The 20,416-nt window shown below is 48.8% G+C and overlaps 2 protein-coding genes across 3 annotated transcripts; both read right to left on the minus strand.

Annotated features, from left to right (window-relative positions):
* Window positions 1-1,168: 1,168 nt before the first annotated feature.
* Window positions 1,169-8,241, minus strand: LOC123032814 (coiled-coil-helix-coiled-coil-helix domain-containing protein 10, mitochondrial-like). 2 transcript variants are annotated; one of them, XM_044448961.1, is made up of 5 exons: window positions 8,012-8,241; window positions 6,228-6,374; window positions 3,920-4,142; window positions 2,772-2,925; window positions 1,169-1,458 (listed from the first exon to the last, which is right to left on the minus strand). In XM_044448961.1, the coding sequence occupies exons 1-5, from the start codon at window positions 8,035-8,037 to the stop codon at window positions 1,439-1,441; spliced, it is 570 nt and encodes a 189-aa protein (XP_044304896.1). In that variant the 5' UTR covers window positions 8,038-8,241; the 3' UTR covers window positions 1,169-1,438. The 2 variants fall into 2 exon arrangements, with proteins under 2 accessions (XP_044304896.1, XP_044304895.1); XM_044448960.1 differs by lacking the exon at window positions 8,012-8,241 and adding an exon at window positions 7,718-7,859.
* Window positions 8,242-10,133: 1,892 nt separating this feature from the next.
* Window positions 10,134-16,237, minus strand: PEBP1 (phosphatidylethanolamine binding protein 1). The gene is made up of 4 exons (XM_044448959.1): window positions 16,018-16,237; window positions 12,711-12,820; window positions 12,491-12,591; window positions 10,134-11,833 (listed from the first exon to the last, which is right to left on the minus strand). The coding sequence occupies exons 1-4, from the start codon at window positions 16,234-16,236 to the stop codon at window positions 11,616-11,618; spliced, it is 648 nt and encodes a 215-aa protein (XP_044304894.1). The 5' UTR covers window position 16,237; the 3' UTR covers window positions 10,134-11,615.
* Window positions 16,238-20,416: the final 4,179 nt, after the last annotated feature.

A 20,416-nucleotide genomic window follows, 5' to 3' on the forward strand; every position in this document is an offset into this window, starting at 1 on the left:
CACACACACCATATTTTCCATATATTTACAGTCTGAATTTGTTGTTTCGGATCATCAATCGATCCGTCTTGCAAAAGCACCACTCTTGGTGGAGACCAAAGCTACAAGAGCTGATTTGTGTTGCTGCATTATAAACTGCTCGTTTGCCCAGTACAGATCTTTTCCTCTGCCAAATTCCAATGCTCTTTTGGAGAATCTACAACAGGTAGAATATATGGATTTTGTTAGATCTGCTGTACATTTCACAGAAAAGGTGAAATGAAAAGGTCCGCAAGTCTGTGAAGTCCATGTGACTAGAAAAAAAGATGGTTTGCTGTGGAATGCGCAAGTTGGATTCACCGATATCAAACACACATGTATCCACTGAGGATTTCTCTGGCCTGTTTTTCTGCACCAGCTTCTGCTGTTGACTGGTCACATCCAACTTTTGCAATTTGACCTTGCCGAGGTCCAGCCTCTGCCTGAGCCCGGATGAACTTAACCTGATGCTAATGACCTTCAGTGCCTTACATAACCGGCTGAGATCTAAAATAAGATAGGTCGGGAGTTCTGCACGGAGATGATCGCATTTCTGTCTTATCTTCCCACTGTCTGTGTCTGAGCCATTAGGAAGCTGCGGATTTGCAGAGTGAGGTCTGTTACCAAAGCATTTCTTCTGCAGCAAGCCAGGGCACTGCTAGGGATAAGCTCCTAGCATCGAGGTGGGGAGCCTTTGGCCCATGGGCCAAATCCAGACCTCCAAACCTTAGAATCCACATTTCTGGAGTTTTTCCAGCAAATGCCCCCACAGAGGGGCATTACTATGCACTGGAAAGCTCAGGACCACAAGATACCAAGCTCCATCTGTTGGTGCACATCTATGAACACTTAGAAATAACGACCGAGTTGGACTGAAAGCTTAGAAGAGACAGATAAGTCACTTTTCACCCAAATCGTCCCAACAACAGTGCTTTCTTCAATTAATTTGGGACAAGCCCATGCACAGCAATTCATCCAAGAGGTAGGGAGACACCTTCCATTACCACCAATGGGGACACACGACTCTTTGGAATTGATTTAGAGCTGGAACCTGTGGGTAGAAACAAAGAGACTGTTCGGCTCATTGATTAGATCTGCTTTTAAAGAATTAAATGTGCGCGTGCTCAATCAATGGAAGCGTACAAACAAATCCTACACTAAAATAAACCATCTCCTTTTATTTCACATCTCCTTGTAAGGATTCAAAGTGCTTGCTGCACCCTAAAAGCTCCACAGTGAAGAACTGCAACCAGAATTCTCATTGCTGCTGCATCTACAACTGAGATTAGCACTAAAGAGGTGCATTGGTCTAGCCAGATCCCTGGCTCTCCTTGTCCACTGGTCTCTCCCCATCCAGTCGCCTTGGTTGGTGCCTCCTTCCAGATTCTTCTTATTTTGCTGCACTGGTGCTCAAGTTTCTTCACAAGAGGGAAGCAACACCTGCAAGGAGAAATAATGGCAGGTCTTTTGCAGCTCAGCCAGTGGGTTCCAACGTACTTTCTACTCACAGCTCGAGACAGGACAGAATGAGAGTGGCGTGCATAAGATCAGGTAGCCAGGCATGACCCTCGGAGTCCCCAGGTGGCCTCAGCACTGCCCTCTGCCTGGCCAATGACCTCCACAGATCCTTTGGTGGCTCCCCAGCTTCTGTGACGTCCCCCCCCCCCCATTCAGAAAGGCTGCAGTGTCTTTTCTAAGGTTTAGCAAGTAGCGGGAAGACATTATTGCCTTCATGCCGGCGCTATTGTACTTCTGGCCTCACTCTGTTCACTTCCAGTTCTATCCACGACTGGAGGGCAGCCCCCAACTGCACATCCAAAGCTGAATTTGGTTTCCAGGCCAAAAGAGGTGCCCCACCTCTGCATGACGTAGTGCTGAAGAACCCACTCACGCTGACCTGCCTGAGCTTCTGAAGAGCCCATCGTGGGAACGTGCTTGCAGAGGAGCCCTTGCGCCTCCGTGGGGATGTTCCTGGCACTTCTAATGCCCCACGGCACTGGAAGCCCTTCCCAAGTCACAGCTGTCTTCAGACATGATGGTCCCAACAATGATGAGCAGGAGGACTTGGGATGGTGTGGCCATTTCCCCCAGCAGCTCCAACCCACCACTGTCCATGGAACGTCTCCAGCAGGGAAGCACCAGCCGCAGGTCCATTCAAGACGCCCCATCGGGCTTGGGACCACAAACAGGCAGATGATCCGCCCATGCACTACCATTATCGTAAGGACCTGCTCCAAAGTTAGTTCAGAGCAGGTCAACTAAGCAGAGGACCTTCTTGGTGGTGAATGATCTCCTCAGCGATGCCCACCTGCAGCCAAGGGATCACTACTCTGGCCCTAGGAGAAGCCTTTCTGGTACTTCCATGCATCTGACAGAATAGGATGGGCTTCTTAATTCAATTATCTTATCAGATCCTCTGTAAACAATTCACATTGTTCATATTCCCTTCTGTAAGGCAGTTTGCATCTTTTGCTTAGAAAGCTGTCTAACTGTAATAATAATTCTAAAGGATGCACATTTCAGACACTCCAACCTGGTGCCTTCCCTGCTGGCTGGGGATGCTGGACACTACAGTCGAATGCATCCAATGTTTTTCTGGTGGAACATTTCCTGACTGTTTGAGCAGTACAGCAATGGGACCCGCCACCTCCCTCGGTGGCGGGCTCTCCCACTGAGGCCACAGGATGCAGCCGGACTCCAGGGAGAGCCAGGCTACAGATGCTCCCACTCCGACTCCCATACGCCACACTCACCGTTGCTGTACTTGCACTGCTTCAGGGCCTCGCTGAAGCCCTCGCACAGGGTCAGGTCGCTCTGGTTCATGGCACAGTCCAGGAACTGCTTCATCTCGTAGTGGCAGGGCCCGTACTGGGGCTGCTGCTGGTAAGCGGGAGGCGGCCTGGACTCCTAGAGAGACAGACAGGAAAGGGGCTTGTGGCAGTGGAAATCAACTCGCCTCCCTGAGTAGTGTTTTAACCACAGAAAGCTGACACAGCCTGGGATGGGGAAGGGGACAGTGTTGATATACAGTTCTGTATCTAGATAGATAGAACAGTTCAAAGAATACAAGGACACATTAAAATGGGATATCGATAAAACCCTGGCTCATCAGTCAAGGCAGGCATCCTGGAATAAAGATGTTTTCAGGAGACACTGAAAATACCCCCACCAGTGCTCGTGCCTGCCTGACCTCCAGAGGCAGGGAGTTCCACAGACAGGGGCACCGCTCTGAAGGCTCCTCCAGGTGGGCTCCTTTCGGACCATCAGTCTATACGGAACTACCAGGAACGTGCCGTCCTATGACCTCAGGGACACAGCAGGTTGCTCAAGAAGAAGATGCTCTCTCCGGTACGGGAAGGGATGAAACTCGTCGTCCATCCTGGGTCCTGCCAGATTCCTTTGCCCTTCCTGCAACTCTCAAGGCCCCATCACAGCCCCCTTGACCCGCAGCAACAAAAGGCAGGAGGCCTTTCCTATCACCTGTCCCCCAATAATTTCACCTGGAGATGCCAGAGATGGAACCTTTCGGGGACAGCCACACTATCACGCAGAGCAAAGCAGCCCTCTCAGGTGGACGATACTTGGGGGGGTGGCAGCAGCCCCCCTACCGGGCCATTCCCTTCTGAGAGAGGATAAAATGGTGCACGATCCATAGGGCCTGCCCTTTATCCCCTAACTGTGTTGCCCTGAGGTATGGGGGACACCGTCTTCTTACCACCACTGGAGCAAGACGTAACGCAGCCCTAAATGGAACGGCAGGTCGCTTGTCCCGCTCTTTCGCTCAGGCAGAGAAATATCCAACCAGGGCGTTGTGTGCTTTACAAAACAAACACGACTAATCCATCCGACTCAACCAGCCTTGCATTCAGTGATAAGGCTACGGATACCAGCAGAGCCTCACCTGGCTAGGACTACTCGCTGGTTTTGCCGGCTCCGAGCCGCCTCCTCCGCTGAACGCCCCGGTCAGGGCACCGCCGACCACGTGGCCCACGGCTGAGCCGACGGCCACTCCCGCCGCAGTGGTTGCCATCTGGGCCATCAAGCCAGGCTGCTGGGGCTGAGCCGGGGTGGCCACCGCCGAAGGGGGAGGGTGAGCAGCGGGCTGGGCATGAGATGGTGCCGGACTGTTAGAGAGAGAGAATACACGCAAACTTAAGCAGAGCCCTGTGGGTTCAAACCAAGGATCCATCCGGTGGAAACTTGTGCTCACACAGCAGCCAACAAGTTCCCGACAGGAAGCTCCCGTGCGCACAGTGGTCCCCTCCCAGCCATTGCCCCAGCAACTGGTGCACATAGGCACGCTGCCTCTGAAATTGGAGGCACCATGTCATGAGGACTAGTAGCCGTGGATGGCCACCTCCTCCTCCAGGAATTTGACCTATCCCCTCTTAAAGACATCCAAGCAGGAGGCTGCCTGGTGGAGACTGAACACTGTTGCTTAACTACATGAGAAGGAAAGCAAGATACGGGACCCACATTAGTGCCTCATCAGTGCCAACCATTACACAACCGGGCTTGGAACTTTTTGGCCTTTTCACTTTTAGAGAGCTGCCAGGGAATGGAACCAAATGCAAAACTCCCCATTTGTAGGGTATGTAACACACCTGGACTCAGGAGCTTCCAAGAAGAGCAATATGCTTTGCAATAACAAATCTCCTTTGATCTCCTAAACTTAATTGTTTATTTATCGACCATGCTGTTTCATCAGGCCTCACCTCCTGCAATAAACTCCTCTTGAAGAGACTCAATGAGGTGATAAGTTCCAGTGATGCAGGGGGAGAATAGGAAGGAACAAACACATCCACGGGTCAGCTTAAGGTCAGTGTTGGACTGGGACTCAGGAGGGCCTGGTTCTAGCCCCCCACTCAGCCATGAAGTTCAGTGGGTGACTTTGAGCCAGGCACCGGCTCTCAGCCCAACCTACCTCACAGGGTTGTTGTGAGGATAAAATGGAGGAGAAGGAGGCAGATCATGTACCCAACACCTTGGGCTCCTTGGAAGAAAAGTGGGATGCGAGCATAGCAAGTAACAGAAGCAGAGGCTGTTCCAAGAAGGAGCAAGCACACTACAAAAGCACCTGTTCTTCTCCCACTTCAAAACCCCCTGCAACAGTAAGAAATTTTTAAAAGAAAAAGAAAATCTCAATATTGCTAAAGGGATCTTGCAGTCTGTTAACAGAATAGGCCTTAAGAAAGTCTAAAGGAGTTAAATGTCGTTCTTTTAACCAGTTTCATGGTTTTTAAGACTAGCCATGCCTATTCAGTTTGTTCATCTGCTTGAAACAAGACGCCAGCCACTCCTAATTCCTGAATCCTGTGAGCAAAGCCAAATCTTCACCTGCATCCTCTAATCTAATGCCTGCTCAAGGAATCACAGATGGTTTTACTCTGAACTGGGAGTCATCCCACGCCTCGGCACTGGAGGCAGTGTGGCACAGTGGTGACAAGCCTCATTCCGTGGGATCCCAAGCTGAGTAAAAGGAATGGTGTGGTAAGAGCCACATTCATGGAATGGGAGGAATGCCACCTTCCATGGGCAATGCTTTTGTGTTGCTCTGGCATTTTCTCATCCCCCCCCCCATTTTCCATTCAGTGGGAAAGAAAGGAGAAAAGCACAAAACAGGCACACAGTGCCTTTCAACAGGTAGAAACAGGTGGTGCCAGGGAGCACCCCAAGGGGACTTGGGAGGTCTTGTAAGATGTGACCTTCGGCTAGTCAGCACTTGTAGGTGCAACAGAGTCAAGAGGTTGCTGCAACGGCGGTGGGGCAGAGAACCACAGACAACAGCTTGACCTCTTCCTAGTAAAAGCACAGCACAGGAGAAGCAGTGTGGTGTAGCGGTGAGAGCACTGAACTGGGACTGGGGAAATCTGGGTTCTAGTCCCCACTGGGGCTATGAAGCTCACTGAGGCTCACTAACAGCCAATTTTGTGGAAAATAGAATGGAGAGGACAAGCCACCCTGGATTCCTTGCAAGACGGAAAAAGGCAAGATACATATACCACAATCATAATACACATCCACAAATGTAAAGCCCAAGCCAAGGAAACCTCTGAGCATGCACAGAGAGACTTTCTCCTTCAACCTATCTGGAACAGGACTGGATGGGGCCCGATCCTCGACAGAACGAGAGAGATCAGTCTACAGCTCCTTCTGGAGGATGACCTTGCCATGTCCACTGCTGCTGGCTTATAGGATCACATCCTTACCTGGCCGCCGCCGACCGGCTCCCCACGCTTCTGCTGCCCCTGGGCATGGTGCTCCCGGCTTCCTGACTGCTGATCCCGGCTCGGCGCTGCGGCTGCTTCCTTCCAGAACAGACGCTGCGAGTCTCCTTGAACTCACTTCTTACGCAGCTATGAAGGAAACCACGTGTCCCGAAAGGTTACCTATCAATCAGCCTCAGAACCTCGCTCAGGAGCACGCGCAGTCGCGACCACTGAAGTCGCTGCCCTTTGGATGCCTCCCCTTCTCTGGAGACGGTGCCCACCCAGCCCCCAGGCACATAGAGCTAGGAAAATGAAGAGCAACCCTTTGCAAAAGGCGAGGTGAACAACCGTTTTGTAGTCTTAGCAAACCTATTCCGATTAAAGCTTTCGTCTAGGTGGGTCTATAGCCCCCTTCAGCGGAGTGCACGGCGTAGTACGCAGAGTTCCAGGTTTATATATAGTATATGGCATTGCAGCGTGATGTGAAGGAATTGTAAACAGAGAGGTCAGAATAATAGTAAACGCAATAAACTCGAGTGGTGCTAAAACTGAACAGATCCGAGGCTCAGGCCGACAGACAGCCTAGAAAATTTAAAAAGCAAATGCACGGAAGTTTGTATGAGCCTTTAAAGGATCCTGTCTCCTAATACCCCTGCCATCATAACCCCACATGGCACTGAGAAGTGGAAGGCGACAGGAAGCCTCCACATTATATTTCCAAGTGCACTCATCACGGCTCAACAGAAACGCGTTCTAGCCCTGATGATGTCCAGCCTTGCTTAGGAAAGGCACTCAGAGATGTTACAGTAATCCTGATTCAAGTCACTGGGGTTAATTAAACCGCCTGATAACTCAGCAGTCTATCGCTGCAATCTCTTCCTTGGCTCCACAACGGCCACTTTTAGAACAGACAAAGAACTCGCCCAGGAGTTAGATCGTCCCAGCTGCTTTTAGCACTGTGTAAGGAAATGCATCTCTCTTCCCTTTTCATATCTCTGTGGCCACCACACACTTCGCCCTTCCAGAGCCTTCCCGTCGCTATGCGAATTCATAAAATATTGTGGAGTTTGTCGAAGGCCCGGGGGTCGAAGCTTCTGTCTGCAGACAGGACTTCCCGATTATTTTGTAAGGCTACTCAAGAGTGGAAGCAATGGCCAATGCGCAGAGGAAAACTGAACCACTGGTCTTGCTGGTCGATCTTCCCACACGTTTTAAAAAATTACTTTAAAATATAGACGTGCTTGCACTTTGAAACGCAAGTCTCAGAATGCTGGAAAAGGCCAAAACTCGAGTATAATTTTTGCTACCGCTGAAAAATTGCCTCCCAAACGCTTCCCGTATTCAAAGTGGGAAAATGTACCAACCAGTATTCCCATCACTGTATTTCAGAAGGGCAGAAGCTGAGAAAAAAATGGCTTGCTAGGCCAACCCTGCAGTGTAGACCACTGTTAATACACCTGGATATCAGGATGGACAAATGGAGCACTTACCCATCGACTGCAAGAGGCACAGATTTACATAATATTTGCATCTGCTGCAGATTTAAAAACAATTCCTCATTTGAGAGAAGTCCAAAATTGGTAGCCAATCCAAGTTCCTTTGTGCAGTCTGGATAAAGCATGCACAAAGTCAAAGGAGAGGAGAAAGTACTTAACCTTTTTGTTTGTTGTTGTAAATTGCAGTTGTATGGTGTTATATTGTATCCTGTTTTCCTTTGGTGTTTGTCATTTGTCAATAAGCCACTTAGCGATGTTACATACAGAGCAGTTCAAATACATACAAACTCCGTGACCCAAAACTCTTTCCACATTTCTCAGGGGTGGGACTGGACCATTCGACATCATTCCAGGCAAATTTGATCAAGGAGCGTGTGAGTAGCTGTATGGATTATTCCACTTTGCAGACTTTTTCTAGGCTACTTCCATTCTTCTGCTATTGTTTCATAAGCATATTGCACCCAGCCGAGATATTCCATTCCCGGGAGTAAAGCCAGCTGCACCTTTCCAAGCAGGTTAGTGGCCACTGGAATGACATTTCCTTTGGTCTTATCACGTGTCCAAATGCCAAGGTCATAACTATGATTCAGCACTTTCCTCAGAGCCAAATGCTTTCCCCCATCCAGGCTGACGCAAGACGCTTGCTGCCTGCAGCAAAGGAAGATTCCTCTCCCCGGAACTCCACCTATAGAAGCCAACCAGATTGACAGCTACATCTTTCGCTGGGGAGAGAAACCTGCCCCCCACCTCCTCTGCTGCTAGGTTTCTGCAGCATGAAGGTGCAAGGCAGGCCACAATTGACACACACACACACCCACCCACCCACCCAGCAAAGGGACTTTCACATCTATCACCCTACTCAGTCCTGGAAGTGCCAGTTCAACTAATCAGCAGAGAGCCTCTTCTTCACCGGTTGGCCTCGTTCCAGCTGTCTAAGTCAGTGCCCAGCACATGACAATGAATCTGTCAACCATCAGAAGTCAGAAGCACTTTTTCCACTCCCTCAATTTCTAATTAGTGAGCCATCGCAAGGCATGTATATTGGGGGGGGGGGGGGGGGAATCTCTGTGCACTTTCTCCACACCATGTCCGAGTGACTTCCCCTTAACAACCACCCTGCAAAGCAGCACAGTATTATCACTGCAGGTTTGATGCAGAAAGGCTGGAAGCAGACATTGTCCTTGATTATTCCAAGAAAACCACCGTGTGCATGATACTAGAAGCCAGATGGTGCACATTGTGTCTCCAGTGGGTACCAAGGCTATTGTTATGCAATCAGCTCATAAACAACCAACTCCTGGCACATTCTTAACGTTTTGAAGAGGGAGGAATATTTCAGAAAGGTTTACGAATATTTCATGCCCTTCTCCATCATACCCTTCTTTCACCATTTCTAAATTCACAAAACTGAGACAGGCAACACAATGTTTCAGGGCAGATCAGCCTAAAATGTCCCATTACTTCCTCCCAGTATCATCAGAGGCTCAGTTCTGCAATCATCTAGCACGCTCAATTCACCCCGAGACAGTAATGCCGGCCTGAGACACAGTGAAGGGTGAAATACAAGAATTTAAATAAAATAAATACATTTTCACTGGGCTCTTTGGGGGCATCTTTTCCCCATTAGTTCCCCGCACATAAGAGAAGGGTGGGGTTGGCAATTCTGCAAAACATGCAGTTTCCAAGTCAACTGACACTTTTTGCATGAGCGATGTTATTTTGGGCGTACAAAGACTGACACTTAAAATACGCTATTAATAGATAGGACATGAAGACAGAATCTAGATCACGTTATTAAACACTGTCAAGAGTCCTCAGAAGTGTGGTGTAGTGGTTAGAATACTGAACTGGGACTTGGGTTTTGTCAGATCGAACTCAATCAGCCACGCACCTCACACAAACCATTAGAGTTTAAACTGTAAACTGCTTGGGAGCAGAGACCTAGTCGAACTGCTTATCGAGTCCCATAAGAGAGCATTTGCCCAGAGGGTGCTGCAAACCAAATAGCCAGGATCTTCCGCAAATTGGACTGCATTCCCGGACTGGAGCAGTTTCACTTGCACTCGACAATAGGAATAGATATGCAAAGATTTTTTTTTTAAATCAAGGTATCAGGTTTGCACAGGAGAAAGAGCTTCATTTCCCCTTCCTGGGCCCCGAGATCTTCTGCTGCAGAGCTTCTCGCAGATCTTCTCCACCAAGGCTAACATCTGATGGCCTTAAATTACAGGATGTACTTTTCAGCTGAAAATTAACTTGACATTCCTGACTGCACTAAGTAGTTTAGCAATAGAAACAATTAACCAGAAGGTTACTGGCCATTCCTTGCTGGATGTGTTGGATTGGCCTACAAGGGCTGCTTCCACCTCCAAGCCTACAAGGAAAGCTGCAATGAAGAGCAACATACCAGTCAACATACCAAGCTTTTAATTGAAAGTTTCAAATGTCAACAGAGCATCTGTAGAAACCCTTTTGCCAACGAAGGGCTTTGGCCCAAGCAGCCCTTTGTGTTTCCAGTTTGAAGGTTTTCCAAGAAGGTTGAAAGGCTCGCCATAACAAGTTTAAGAGCAGCTTTGGGGGGAAAAGGCATACTTTGTTAACATTGCTCCAGAAATACTGAAAATGAGACGGCAGAAGGGAATCATATCCAGTACTGACAAAACATGACCCTCACGGGGTTTCCTAAAGGATTTCTAACAGGTTATGGGAACGGGGGTCCTGCTGAGATAATGAAGGAAGGAAAGAGCTAGAACCTATGTCCGAGAGAAGCATTTAAACACGGTGGAGTCCGTCCCTGTCGAATAGGATGCCGCCACAGCATGGACCGCACAGCCATGTTGGGAAACAGTATCTCCTTAGTTGCATACCCTAGAAATCCACCTACTGTGGACCATTCACCTTGGAGATGCTGATGCCCACAAGGATGGTGCATGCATATAAAGGGACAGATGCGAAAGCGATGAAATGGTACGAATCGGAACACTTGGTCCTCTGAGCTGATGTTGCCTTCCTGGCATAACTACTGCCTCTCAATTCTTTCCTGCCATTTCACTGGCAATGCAAGGATGGCAACACCTGTGCTTAGCTGGCAACAGCGACCTGGATGTAGCGGAAATGCCTCTAATAGCCGAGTGTTTTGGTACAGCAAGAGAAACATGGGGAAGCAGACTTGCAAAGTAAAAGGTGACATAACCTGGAAATTGGGATGAACCATCATTTCCTTTGAAATAATTATTTCCAGGAATACTCTCTCTCCAAATAAGGGACTCAGTCTTAGCTTAGTAAATCCTTCCTAAAAGAAAAGGGGGGATAGTCAGCAACTCATTTAATAAAATTCTTCTTCAAATCACCATGTCATCACTTACTGCAATTTTGGGCTGTATGGAGTAACGTCCACAATGTGGAAGTCTGGCCCAAATATGGCAGGGAATGCCACTTGGAAAGGGGAGTGGGGGGAAAGCTGCTTCCCCTTTTGCCTTTTTGTGCCATGTTTGATCCCCAACAAAGCATCATTCCAAGGGGAAATACGAGATTTTAACAGCTCAGCAATATAGATGAACCTTGGGGAGACCTGTTACCTTTCTGGATGTCCTTCAAACTCCTCTCCTTCCCAAACAAATCCAAAACATCACCCTGGATGTACAAGGCCCATGAAGAGAAGCACACAAAGCAGGGAAAACTTGCAACCTCAACAGCAAACCAACTCTATTGCGGCATCTGTGGATTGTGCCCGCTGCCAGCCAGCCAAGTGCAGCCAAGCAGAGGACCAAGTCAAGAGCATCCGTCCCCATGCCTGCCAACACGAGAGGCTCAGGGTGTGAGTGACTTCGTAACACTACAGGGAAAGGGGGTGCTCTAAGAGGGCGTTGGAGCAAGAAAAAGGAGCCCGGCTCTATTTCCCGGAGAGCTGCTCGTAGAGTTTCGGCACATAGTCATCCCACTCGGCCTGGTAGCACGTGCCGGCCACGGGCGCCCCCAGCTTGTACTTCTTGCGGAAGCTCGCCACCTGGAAGTTGCCACGCTTGTCCCCAGAGCGGTTGCTCAGGATGGGCTCATTGCAGTTGAGCTGCTGCGGCTGTTCATAGACCAGCCACACGTACCGATGGAGCCCTGCAGAGGTCGGGAGAGAAGCAGAGACAGGCTCAGAGCAGCGCCAGCAAGAGGCTGCCTCTGCAGTGGCATGTTTAGACTGTAGGCTCCTCCAGGCGGAGGCAACCTCCCCCCTCCACCCTGGCAAGCACAGAGTGGTCAGTGCTCAGAGGAAAGGAAGGGGGAAACCGCGAAGGCATCACTGCTATCTGGGGAATACCAGGGCACTGACTCAACCCTTCCTACCTCACAGGGTTGCTGTGTGGTGAAAACATGCTGGAGGACTATATAAGCTGCTTTGGGTTCCTTGCAAGAGGAAAAGGGCAGGATAGAAATAGAATAACGGCATAGACAGGGAAACCTGCTGCTGATGCAGCCAGGAGCCATTCCAGCTTGCACTGTGGAATCCAATCAATAAACTGCTGGAAGGGCTGCTCTGCTACGAAACCCAGGGATTCATGCATCAGTTCACTCCAATGCAACCCTGAAACCATTTGGCTCTGCTTTACGGGACTTTTCCCCCCTCTCTGGGCCTCCAGAGCAATCCATCGCTCCCCATCCTCCTTGATCATCCTGCCTGGATGGTCCCCGGGAGGGGCCAGTGAGCACCCTTCCCAGAGTCAGCATCGATGCCTGCAGTGGAGGAATGCCCACCTGGAAAGCTCCGAGGTTGCTCACCTGTTCCTTTAGGAGGCCCGGATCCAACATAGTCCGAGAGGACACGCCCACTGCTGATGTCATTGCCCTTCATGTTGGTCACCAGGAAGTGGTGCCACTCCCTAAAAGGTGGGCAAGGAAAGTTTAAATGTTGTTCCAGCTGCCTCTACATCACCTAAACATGTGCCCTTCCTACAATGCACGTAACCCAGACCCTCACGTAACTCCCTGCCCCTCTCACCTGAACTTTGGGTTTTTCCTGCTAGGTGCATCAGGGTCAGTAAGAACCAAAGTATAGAGTTTCTCAGGGTCACAATCATCCCAGTCAATCTTCGTTGGGCGATTCTTGACCTGCCAAAACAAAAATGGTAGAGGTGCACCAGCACCAAAAAAAGAAAAGACAAAGCATTTACTATCCACACACACAAAAGCACAATTTACCAAGTCACAACTTCTAGCTCTCACCTATGCCTTCAGCAGCTGCCTAAAAGAAATTCAAAACACACAGTACTTTTTCCATCCATTTGTACCCAAGCAAAGAAAAGCTATGGACAGCCAATCACTGGAGTACACTGTACATTACTTATTTCCACAAAACCCAGAAGGTCCAGCAATTTGACCAATGCAGTCTGTTGGTGATATGTCCAGCTGCACTTCTACAAATCTAGGTGGAGAGAAATGTGTTGAAATAGCCCATGTCCCCTTTGGCTCTTACACCAAAGCCCTAATTTACCCTAATTGTGCCTTAAAAGACCACAAATGTAGTAGAAAATGGAAAAATCATGGCTCTGCTTTCTATGATATTGGCTCTCTTCGATCTTCTTTGGATACAAACCCAGCCTTGCTGGTCACCACAGGCGAGCAGAAATTCCACACAGGCCAATATGCATTACATTGCCCCTCTTCCACCAATCTGCTTAGTTTCTGTGCCAGCCACAGAGGCAGGAAGCACCCTGTTTCCTTGCAGAGCCCAAACAGGGCTTCCTTCCCTGCACTGCTATAGCATGCAACGGGCTAGGAAAAATGTTTGCAGCCTGGTAAATTATTTACAAGGCTGTGCAGTCCTTTACACAGGCGGCTGTGCCATCGGTTGGATTTTTAGTCATTAAACCCTTTTTTATCCCACTCTTCAACCAAGATGACTTCCAGTGTGGCTTACAAATCAATAACTAGGCAGTTTTTTGCCATCAAGAAGGCACAACACAAAAGAAATGGGGATGAGGCGGGAAGAGGAAGATGGCCTTTGACCTGAACTGGTCCAATGTTCACGATTCTCATCTCTCCCCCATTCTGCCCACTGGGTTACGTGTTGGTGCTTTACACCTTCTTGAGTCAGGTTCCACCCGTCTTTGAAAGCACAAGTACATGCAAAAGCTATACTAACATAAACGTCGGCTCTAAACAAAGGCCTGCAGCAAGCTGCCAATTTCCAAATAGCACGACGGACAAGCATGCCCTTCCTTGATGCCATAGCCTTGTCTTTGCAATTTACTAGCTGAGGCAAGGACATTTCCTTAGAAAGGGATGAGCTTTGTGCAAAGCAGCAGGCAGGATGCCATGAGGGAGGCCTCAGAGGTTCACTGGCTGCCTTGAATACTTACACAAAAAGCAATATTTGAGGGTTGGGAATTACAAAATGGAGACACCAGGACAAGGGCAGATTGATGTGAGCAAATGCGTATCCAATGGTGCATCTTAGCTGTATTTGGGGCCAACGTTCAGGGGCTCGAAATAAACCACTCAGAGAATGGGAGGTGATGGGGCAGTGGTTAAAAAGGCCCTGCTGTGAGCCCCAGTCTGGATGTCCCTGGAATGGCTACTGCTCACCGCATCCCCCTCCTTAATTTTAAGATGATTTTATTCAAGGCAGCCATCCCAACATATATATGGTTACAGATGCTCATTTTGTTTTATTTTAAATGTATATATTATTCTTATCCATACTACATGGTGGTCCTTTCCCATACACAGGGTTCAATCCTACACATGTTTAGCTGGATACACATCAAAACATGCCTAAGCTTCTGTCCTAAATGCATTTAACATCCAGGCAGCAAAAGCAAATGCTGTTTTATTTCTGTTGTCATGAGAACGCTATGTTTTAAGGGAGATTCAAACGTAGAAATACATGTGCTGCAGTGTAGATAAAAAATTAAACTTCTGCTTTGTAAACAGAATATCAAACATAATGCCGTCTTAAGGCAATCGTTCCCATAAGCAAATAAACTCTGGAGTTTATTTCTGAACTGCACCTTTGGACATATCTAAAGCTTAATTCCAGGTCAGAGCCAAATTTGGGGCAGGGGGCTGATACCCCCACGCTGAATTGGGAACAAGCTCTTGGGTCTAAGCCACTTACTCAGTTCCTTGGCTCGGGTCAAACGGGACCCGCTCTGAACCGATTTTTTGCAGAAGTATCCAAGAACACCACTACACAAAAGTTGTCATTGCGATTTATTTTGTACCAGCGGCACCCATAAATAGGCGTTTTTACTAGCCTCGATTCCCCCTTCCTAGGCCTTTCCACTTCTTTAATTCCCACGCTTTCTCAGCCTGCAATGAAGACCACAAACGCCGTTTCTCTCTTGTGCCATTTCACTGAAAGGGGCGTGCACTTAATGCGCGTGCGTATCCGGGTTTAACGCCGCCGCCGCCCCCCGCCCGCCGGGGCTCCGTGGTCCCGATCCAAAGCGGGCCACGCGAGCTTACACCAAAGTAAGCCAAGCCAGCGCGCAGACGCCCACGACGCGTGATTAGGAGCACGTCGGAGTTGGGCGCGCGCGCGCCATGCGAAAAGGGGGCGCTGCTTTGAAGGCGCGCTTGAGATCCAGCCACACACCGCCCCCCTCGGTCGAGGCTCCCAACCGTTGAGCATGCGAGGAGGCGGGACAAGACTGGGGCCTGCCTCGGCCCGTCCCGGACTTCACTGCAGCAGATGCCATATTTGCAAAGCAATTCGTTAAAAATTGCAAACACATTGCCTTTAAAATAACAGTGACAGCAATAATAAATCCTTGGCGTTCTCTGGGCTACATGGGCCCATCATTTTTCTGTAGATGCGGTGACAGATCGAAAATGAACTAGCCTGGGTGCAATTCACCATTTTTAATGCCTACAGCCGATCGCACCTCATCCTTAAATCGTCAATTTGTCCCACAGTAGGACGTGCTTTATTTGCGTTTGAACCCCAGGGCTTAGACGAAGAAAGCCTGGCTACATACGGCCGCCCACTCCGCCTTGTTCTCTTTTTATTTGCGCCTAGAGGGGGGTTCAAATATGCCCATTGTCTCCCAATGCGTTGGGGTCAGCGGAATCTGCAAATGCCGATCCCGAACGGAGCGGGGGGGGGGGCACTGTTTCTCCAGCACAGGCTTTAAACGGGGGAAAAGGGGTGTTCCAACTACATAATATGTAGGGGCTTCGACAGCCCCTCTTCCCCACATGGCGCCAGGGAGAGGAAGGACCGCAAGAAAAAGCGCAAAGCATACGGAGGGTCTGCATTTTGCAAAGCAGGCCAGCCTCGCGGGGAGGGGGCGCATTTCAATTACCTGGGTGGGCGTGAGCACTTTCCCGAGCTCGTCGATTTCCAGCGTCCCGTAGCAGACCCGCAACGGATTCGCAGGCTTCTCCTCTACCTCCGGGAGGCTCAGCGATCCGCCCCACTCGCTTAGATCCACCGGCATTTTTGCAGAAGAAAACGCAAAACTCCAGCGCACGAAGCCGCCGCGTTTGCTCCGAGCGAGAAGCCACGGCGCGCGCAGAAGCATCTGCAGAAAATCGTAGCTACTGAATGGCAGCCGCCTCCTCCAATCCTGGCCTCGCGGAAGCCCCACGTCTCGCTCCTACTGGCTCTCGCGGGGAGGCGGGGTCGCCTCCGGGGCTGGGGAATATTCGTTGCTTTTGGAAGGTGCGGGTCGAAGCCTCTGGAAAGAGTCTGTGCATCGTTTTACGCAGGGCTCCTTTGCAGAGCCAGCTTTCGGCGGGCCCACGGTCGAGACGCCTCTGACCACGGGCAGAGTGCCCACAGCAACCTGGCATAACACCATCGACTCTCTGAATGGAGGCCTTGCTGCTCACAAAGCAGCTATCAGTGCTTGGGCTACAGCCAGGTGGGGCTCGGCCTTAAAGCCCAAGACCACGCCCCCCAGCTGGTCATTCAGCGAGCAAGGCGAAACACCTGGGAAGAGGCAGCTCCCCTCTCATCCCCCCCGCCCCGAATTGGAAAGAAGAGCACCTGCTCTGGGAAGGGACCTGCTGCCACCTATAGATGAGGAACCGTCATTAAAAGTCACGCTGGAACACCTGACTGACCTTAATTGAACAGGATGATCTACGAAAGTTTCATGGCTAAAATCCTATGCGTGTTTATTCATTTGTTCGTTTAAAACTTCTACGGACCATCCTATTACTGGCATCTCGGGATGGTTTACAACAAGCACAAATCAAATAGAAATGGCACAACATCCAGTGGTTAGATATTAAAACCACAATCAAGCCCAATTAACAATTAAAATAATGGAAACATGGAAAGATTTTTGCCTGGCACCAAGAAGAAAACAGCGTAGGCACCAGAGGAACCTCTCTGGGGAGCATATTCCACAGTTGGGGTGCCACTGCAGAGCAGGCCCTCCTCCACTTCAGATCTCAAGGGGCAGGAAGGCATATCAGGAAGGAGGCGCTCCTTCAGGTACGCAGGACCCAAGCCATTTGTTTAGGGCTTTACAGGTCATCACCAGCACCTTAAATTGGGTCTGGACTTCAATGGGTAGCCAGTGTAAGCAATAGAGGACCAGTGTTATGTCCCTGCAGGTCCCTTTTAATTTAGCTTAAACATTTCTGTGCCATCCTATGCAAGGAGCCTCAGGATGGCTTACAAAGATAAACACTATAAAATACTAACAACCATCAGCAATACAAAAACTACAATTCATAACTTAGAGGAAAAAAGTGACTGTATAAAACTGGCATTACTATTAAAATTTTAATCAAAATTATTAGTTAATTAAAATAGTTTATTAAAAAAAGAGGTATTTACCCGGAGTTGGCACCAGGCAGACCTCTCTGGGGAGTGTACTCCATAATGTTAACATCCTGGCAGCTCTATGCCAAACTAACTGAAGTATCTGTTTACTTGAGACTTAAGTCCCACTGAACTTAATGGGATTCACTTTAGTAGAAATGCACATAAATCAATTAAACAGGCCTTACTCTCAGATAAGTGTGCATAGAATTGCACTTATTCAACATAGGGGATTAAACTTGAAATGTCTTATATGCAAAGTTTGACTCCACCTCTGAACTATATCCTTTCCCCAGTGATAACCCTGCGTACATACAAATGTGGAAGTAAAAGGAACTAACATGTAGTCTTTGGCTACTAAACAGCATAAAAATGAACTAAATAAAACTTCTACAGTCCTTTCCCCCCTCAAAGAGAGTAGAAAGGAATAGAGATACTCCATTCTACAGGCCTATAAAATTAAAGAGCTCAGAAAGTGTTCCTAAGTATCAATCGGACCATAAAAAGAAAAACAAGACCTCTGAGAACGCCAGTAAGGCCTGCTTACTAGACCTCTCTCAGCAACAACAGACAGATGGTGTCTCAGCAAGAAGCAAAACCCAGCTGAAGCCTTATATAGGCTGACAAGACCTACCCAAGCAACCCCTCTCTGAGACTCACTAATTAATTTCTTAAAGGTACAGACATAATTGTGCAGCCTGACATTTCTGGAAGATTTGGAATGTATCCTCTGGCCCAGGGAACAATGACAGGGTCTTCTGAATGGTAGGGCCCTGAATACAGCACAGATCTGGATATCCAGAGAGGTACCCCGCCCCTCATCCTCATCAGAATTCTACCCTGCAACTTCCTTGTTCCATTCTTAGGTCTTTTGCTTGCAATCCATTTATCATCTCCATCTGATTCCCTGTGAGGAGATGGTTCTGAATGTGTCAAGAGTCCAAAACCACTAGATACTCATGAGTAGACTTTCATTTATTTATTATGTAGGTATGTGTTTGTTGTATTTATATCCTGCCTTCTTTACCCTCCAAGGAACTCAAGGCAGCGTACATAATCCACCCCTCACTTACCCTCACAACATCCCTGTAAGGTAGATTAAGCTGAGAGTAACTGACTGGCCCCTAGTGAGGTTTGTGGCCAAGTGGAGACTAGAACCCAGATCGCCTGGATTCTAGTCCAGCTCTCTACCCACTACACTACACTGCCTCCCATTTCTTCTTTGCTGCATGGAAATGGTCATTTTTTCCTTGCCACTTGAACCTTGGAGGTTGCTTGCAAGCAACTTCTGTGCTTTCTGTAAATTTATCTCCCTAACAGAGTGATGCTGTTTGTCCAAGATCACACCAAAGGCTTTCTCTATAAATATGTTGTTGATATGCTGGCTTAGCACATGTGCAGCTTCTGGTTCCTGGGAAGTATTATCATTTTTCCACAGTGGGGAAGTGGAGCCCTAAACAAGTGCTGCCAGGATCAGGGCCGCTCCAGAGGGGCGTGTGGTGGCAGCAACCAGGCCAGCTGCACAGTCTCCAGATGGATACCAGCTGGGAGCCCTGGGGTAAGCACTACGTAAGAGCCAACTGGTCGTCCAGGAAGCTTCTGTGGGGTGGTTTGGCTTGGTTTTTACTGCCTTTGTGTTGTGTTGTGTCACATTTTGCCTTGTTTGCTGTACCTGGATCCTGACTGGTTATCCTGACTCGAGTACCTGTACCCTGACTTGTTTGTTTGCTTTGCTCTTAATATTGGGCCTCTGCATGGCTGCTTCTTTGTCTTGCTATTCTCTGGCATGTGCTCCAGACTCCAGCCTTTTTCGTGACCGCAAAACTGTCTGGTGCTGACCAGCGCTTGGACTCTGCCCCACCTTGAATTCTGTTGTCATGGTGCCTCTGCCTTGCCTCTTGCTCCCCATGTCCTGCACCATGACACTTTTCTACCAGTAGCTGAGAATACACTGCAACAATTCATTACAGTTCCTCCTTTTTTTTATGCAGAAAACCCAATATGGGAAGTGCCTTGTTTGACTTTTTTTTTTAAACCAAAGCACATTCAAGCATGCATTGGCAAACATTCAAGTATAGGGGGCACCCTGCTATTAGACAAACTGAATTTGGCCCTGAATTTAACAAGCCCAGAGTGCCATTTTCTTGCTGGGAGGACTGCCGTGTCCACCAATGCAAATGACAAAAGCAACTGCAAATGAATGTTTTTATTATATTTATAACAAGCACAACACAATAAAATAAAGAGTGGTATTTGTATTCCACTTTCCCCCAGTGAACTTAAAGTGGCTTACATTATTCTCCTGCTGCTCTCAATCTTATCCTGTGAGGTTGGGCTGAGAGTCTCTGAACGGCCCAAAGTCACCCAGTGGCCTGCCTGGCTGAGAGGGCACTGGAACCCTGATTGCCAGAGTCCTAGTCCCACAGTCTTAACCACTACACCACACTGCTCTTCTGGATAGGCAACTAAGAATCCACAAGAACCTACAGGGAAACTCATGCGAAGAGCCATCTGTTCTTTTTAAACATGCACAGGATTGCACTGTTTCTGGAATGAGCTTTCAGTGTGTCTTCAAGATGTCACGGGAGCCTACCTTGTTTGAACAATAATCCAGACAGTGCAATGGGAAAGAACAGCAATGCTTAATAAGAACTGACAGAAGAGATGAAAAAGGATAGCAAGCGAAAGGCCAAGGAATGAAATGAGCACGATGCAGGGCAGAATTCTGACGAGGATGAAGTAAGGGCTACTTCTCTGAGCTACTGCAATCCATGCCTTATCCAGGGCCCAGTACTCAGAGGGTGCAAACCTGCCATTGTACTCTGGGCAGGAAGATAAGCCCCCCGTCCTACAGAAATGTCAGGCTGCACAATTGGGTCTGGGCCCGTTAACAAGCGAGTCAGTGATACTGGGAGGGGTGGAGCTGC

Source organism: Varanus komodoensis, unplaced genomic scaffold (genome assembly GCF_004798865.1).
Source record: "Varanus komodoensis strain SLA01 unplaced genomic scaffold, ASM479886v1 scaffold56, whole genome shotgun sequence".
Lineage (NCBI taxonomy): Eukaryota > Metazoa > Chordata > Lepidosauria > Squamata > Varanidae > Varanus > Varanus komodoensis.

Coding starts and splice junctions, on each gene's coding strand:
- LOC123032814 (XM_044448960.1), bottom strand. CDS start 7,848: ATGCTTTATCCAGACTGCACAAAGGAACTTGGATTGGCTACCAATTTT. Junction 6,375..7,717: donor GTGCCTCTTGCAGTCGATGG/GTAAGTGCTCCA, acceptor TTTCCTTCATAG/CTGCGTAAGAAGTGAGTTCA. Junction 2,926..3,919: donor CAGCGAGTAGTCCTAGCCAG/GTGAGGCTCTGC, acceptor CTGTCTCTCTAG/GAGTCCAGGCCGCCTCCCGC.
- PEBP1 (XM_044448959.1), bottom strand. CDS start 16,236: ATGCTTCTGCGCGCGCCGTGGCTTCTCGCTCGGAGCAAACGCGGCGGC. Junction 12,592..12,710: donor AGGAAAAACCCAAAGTTCAG/GTGAGAGGGGCA, acceptor CCCACCTTTTAG/GGAGTGGCACCACTTCCTGG. Junction 11,834..12,490: donor CGGGCCTCCTAAAGGAACAG/GTGAGCAACCTC, acceptor CGACCTCTGCAG/GGCTCCATCGGTACGTGTGG.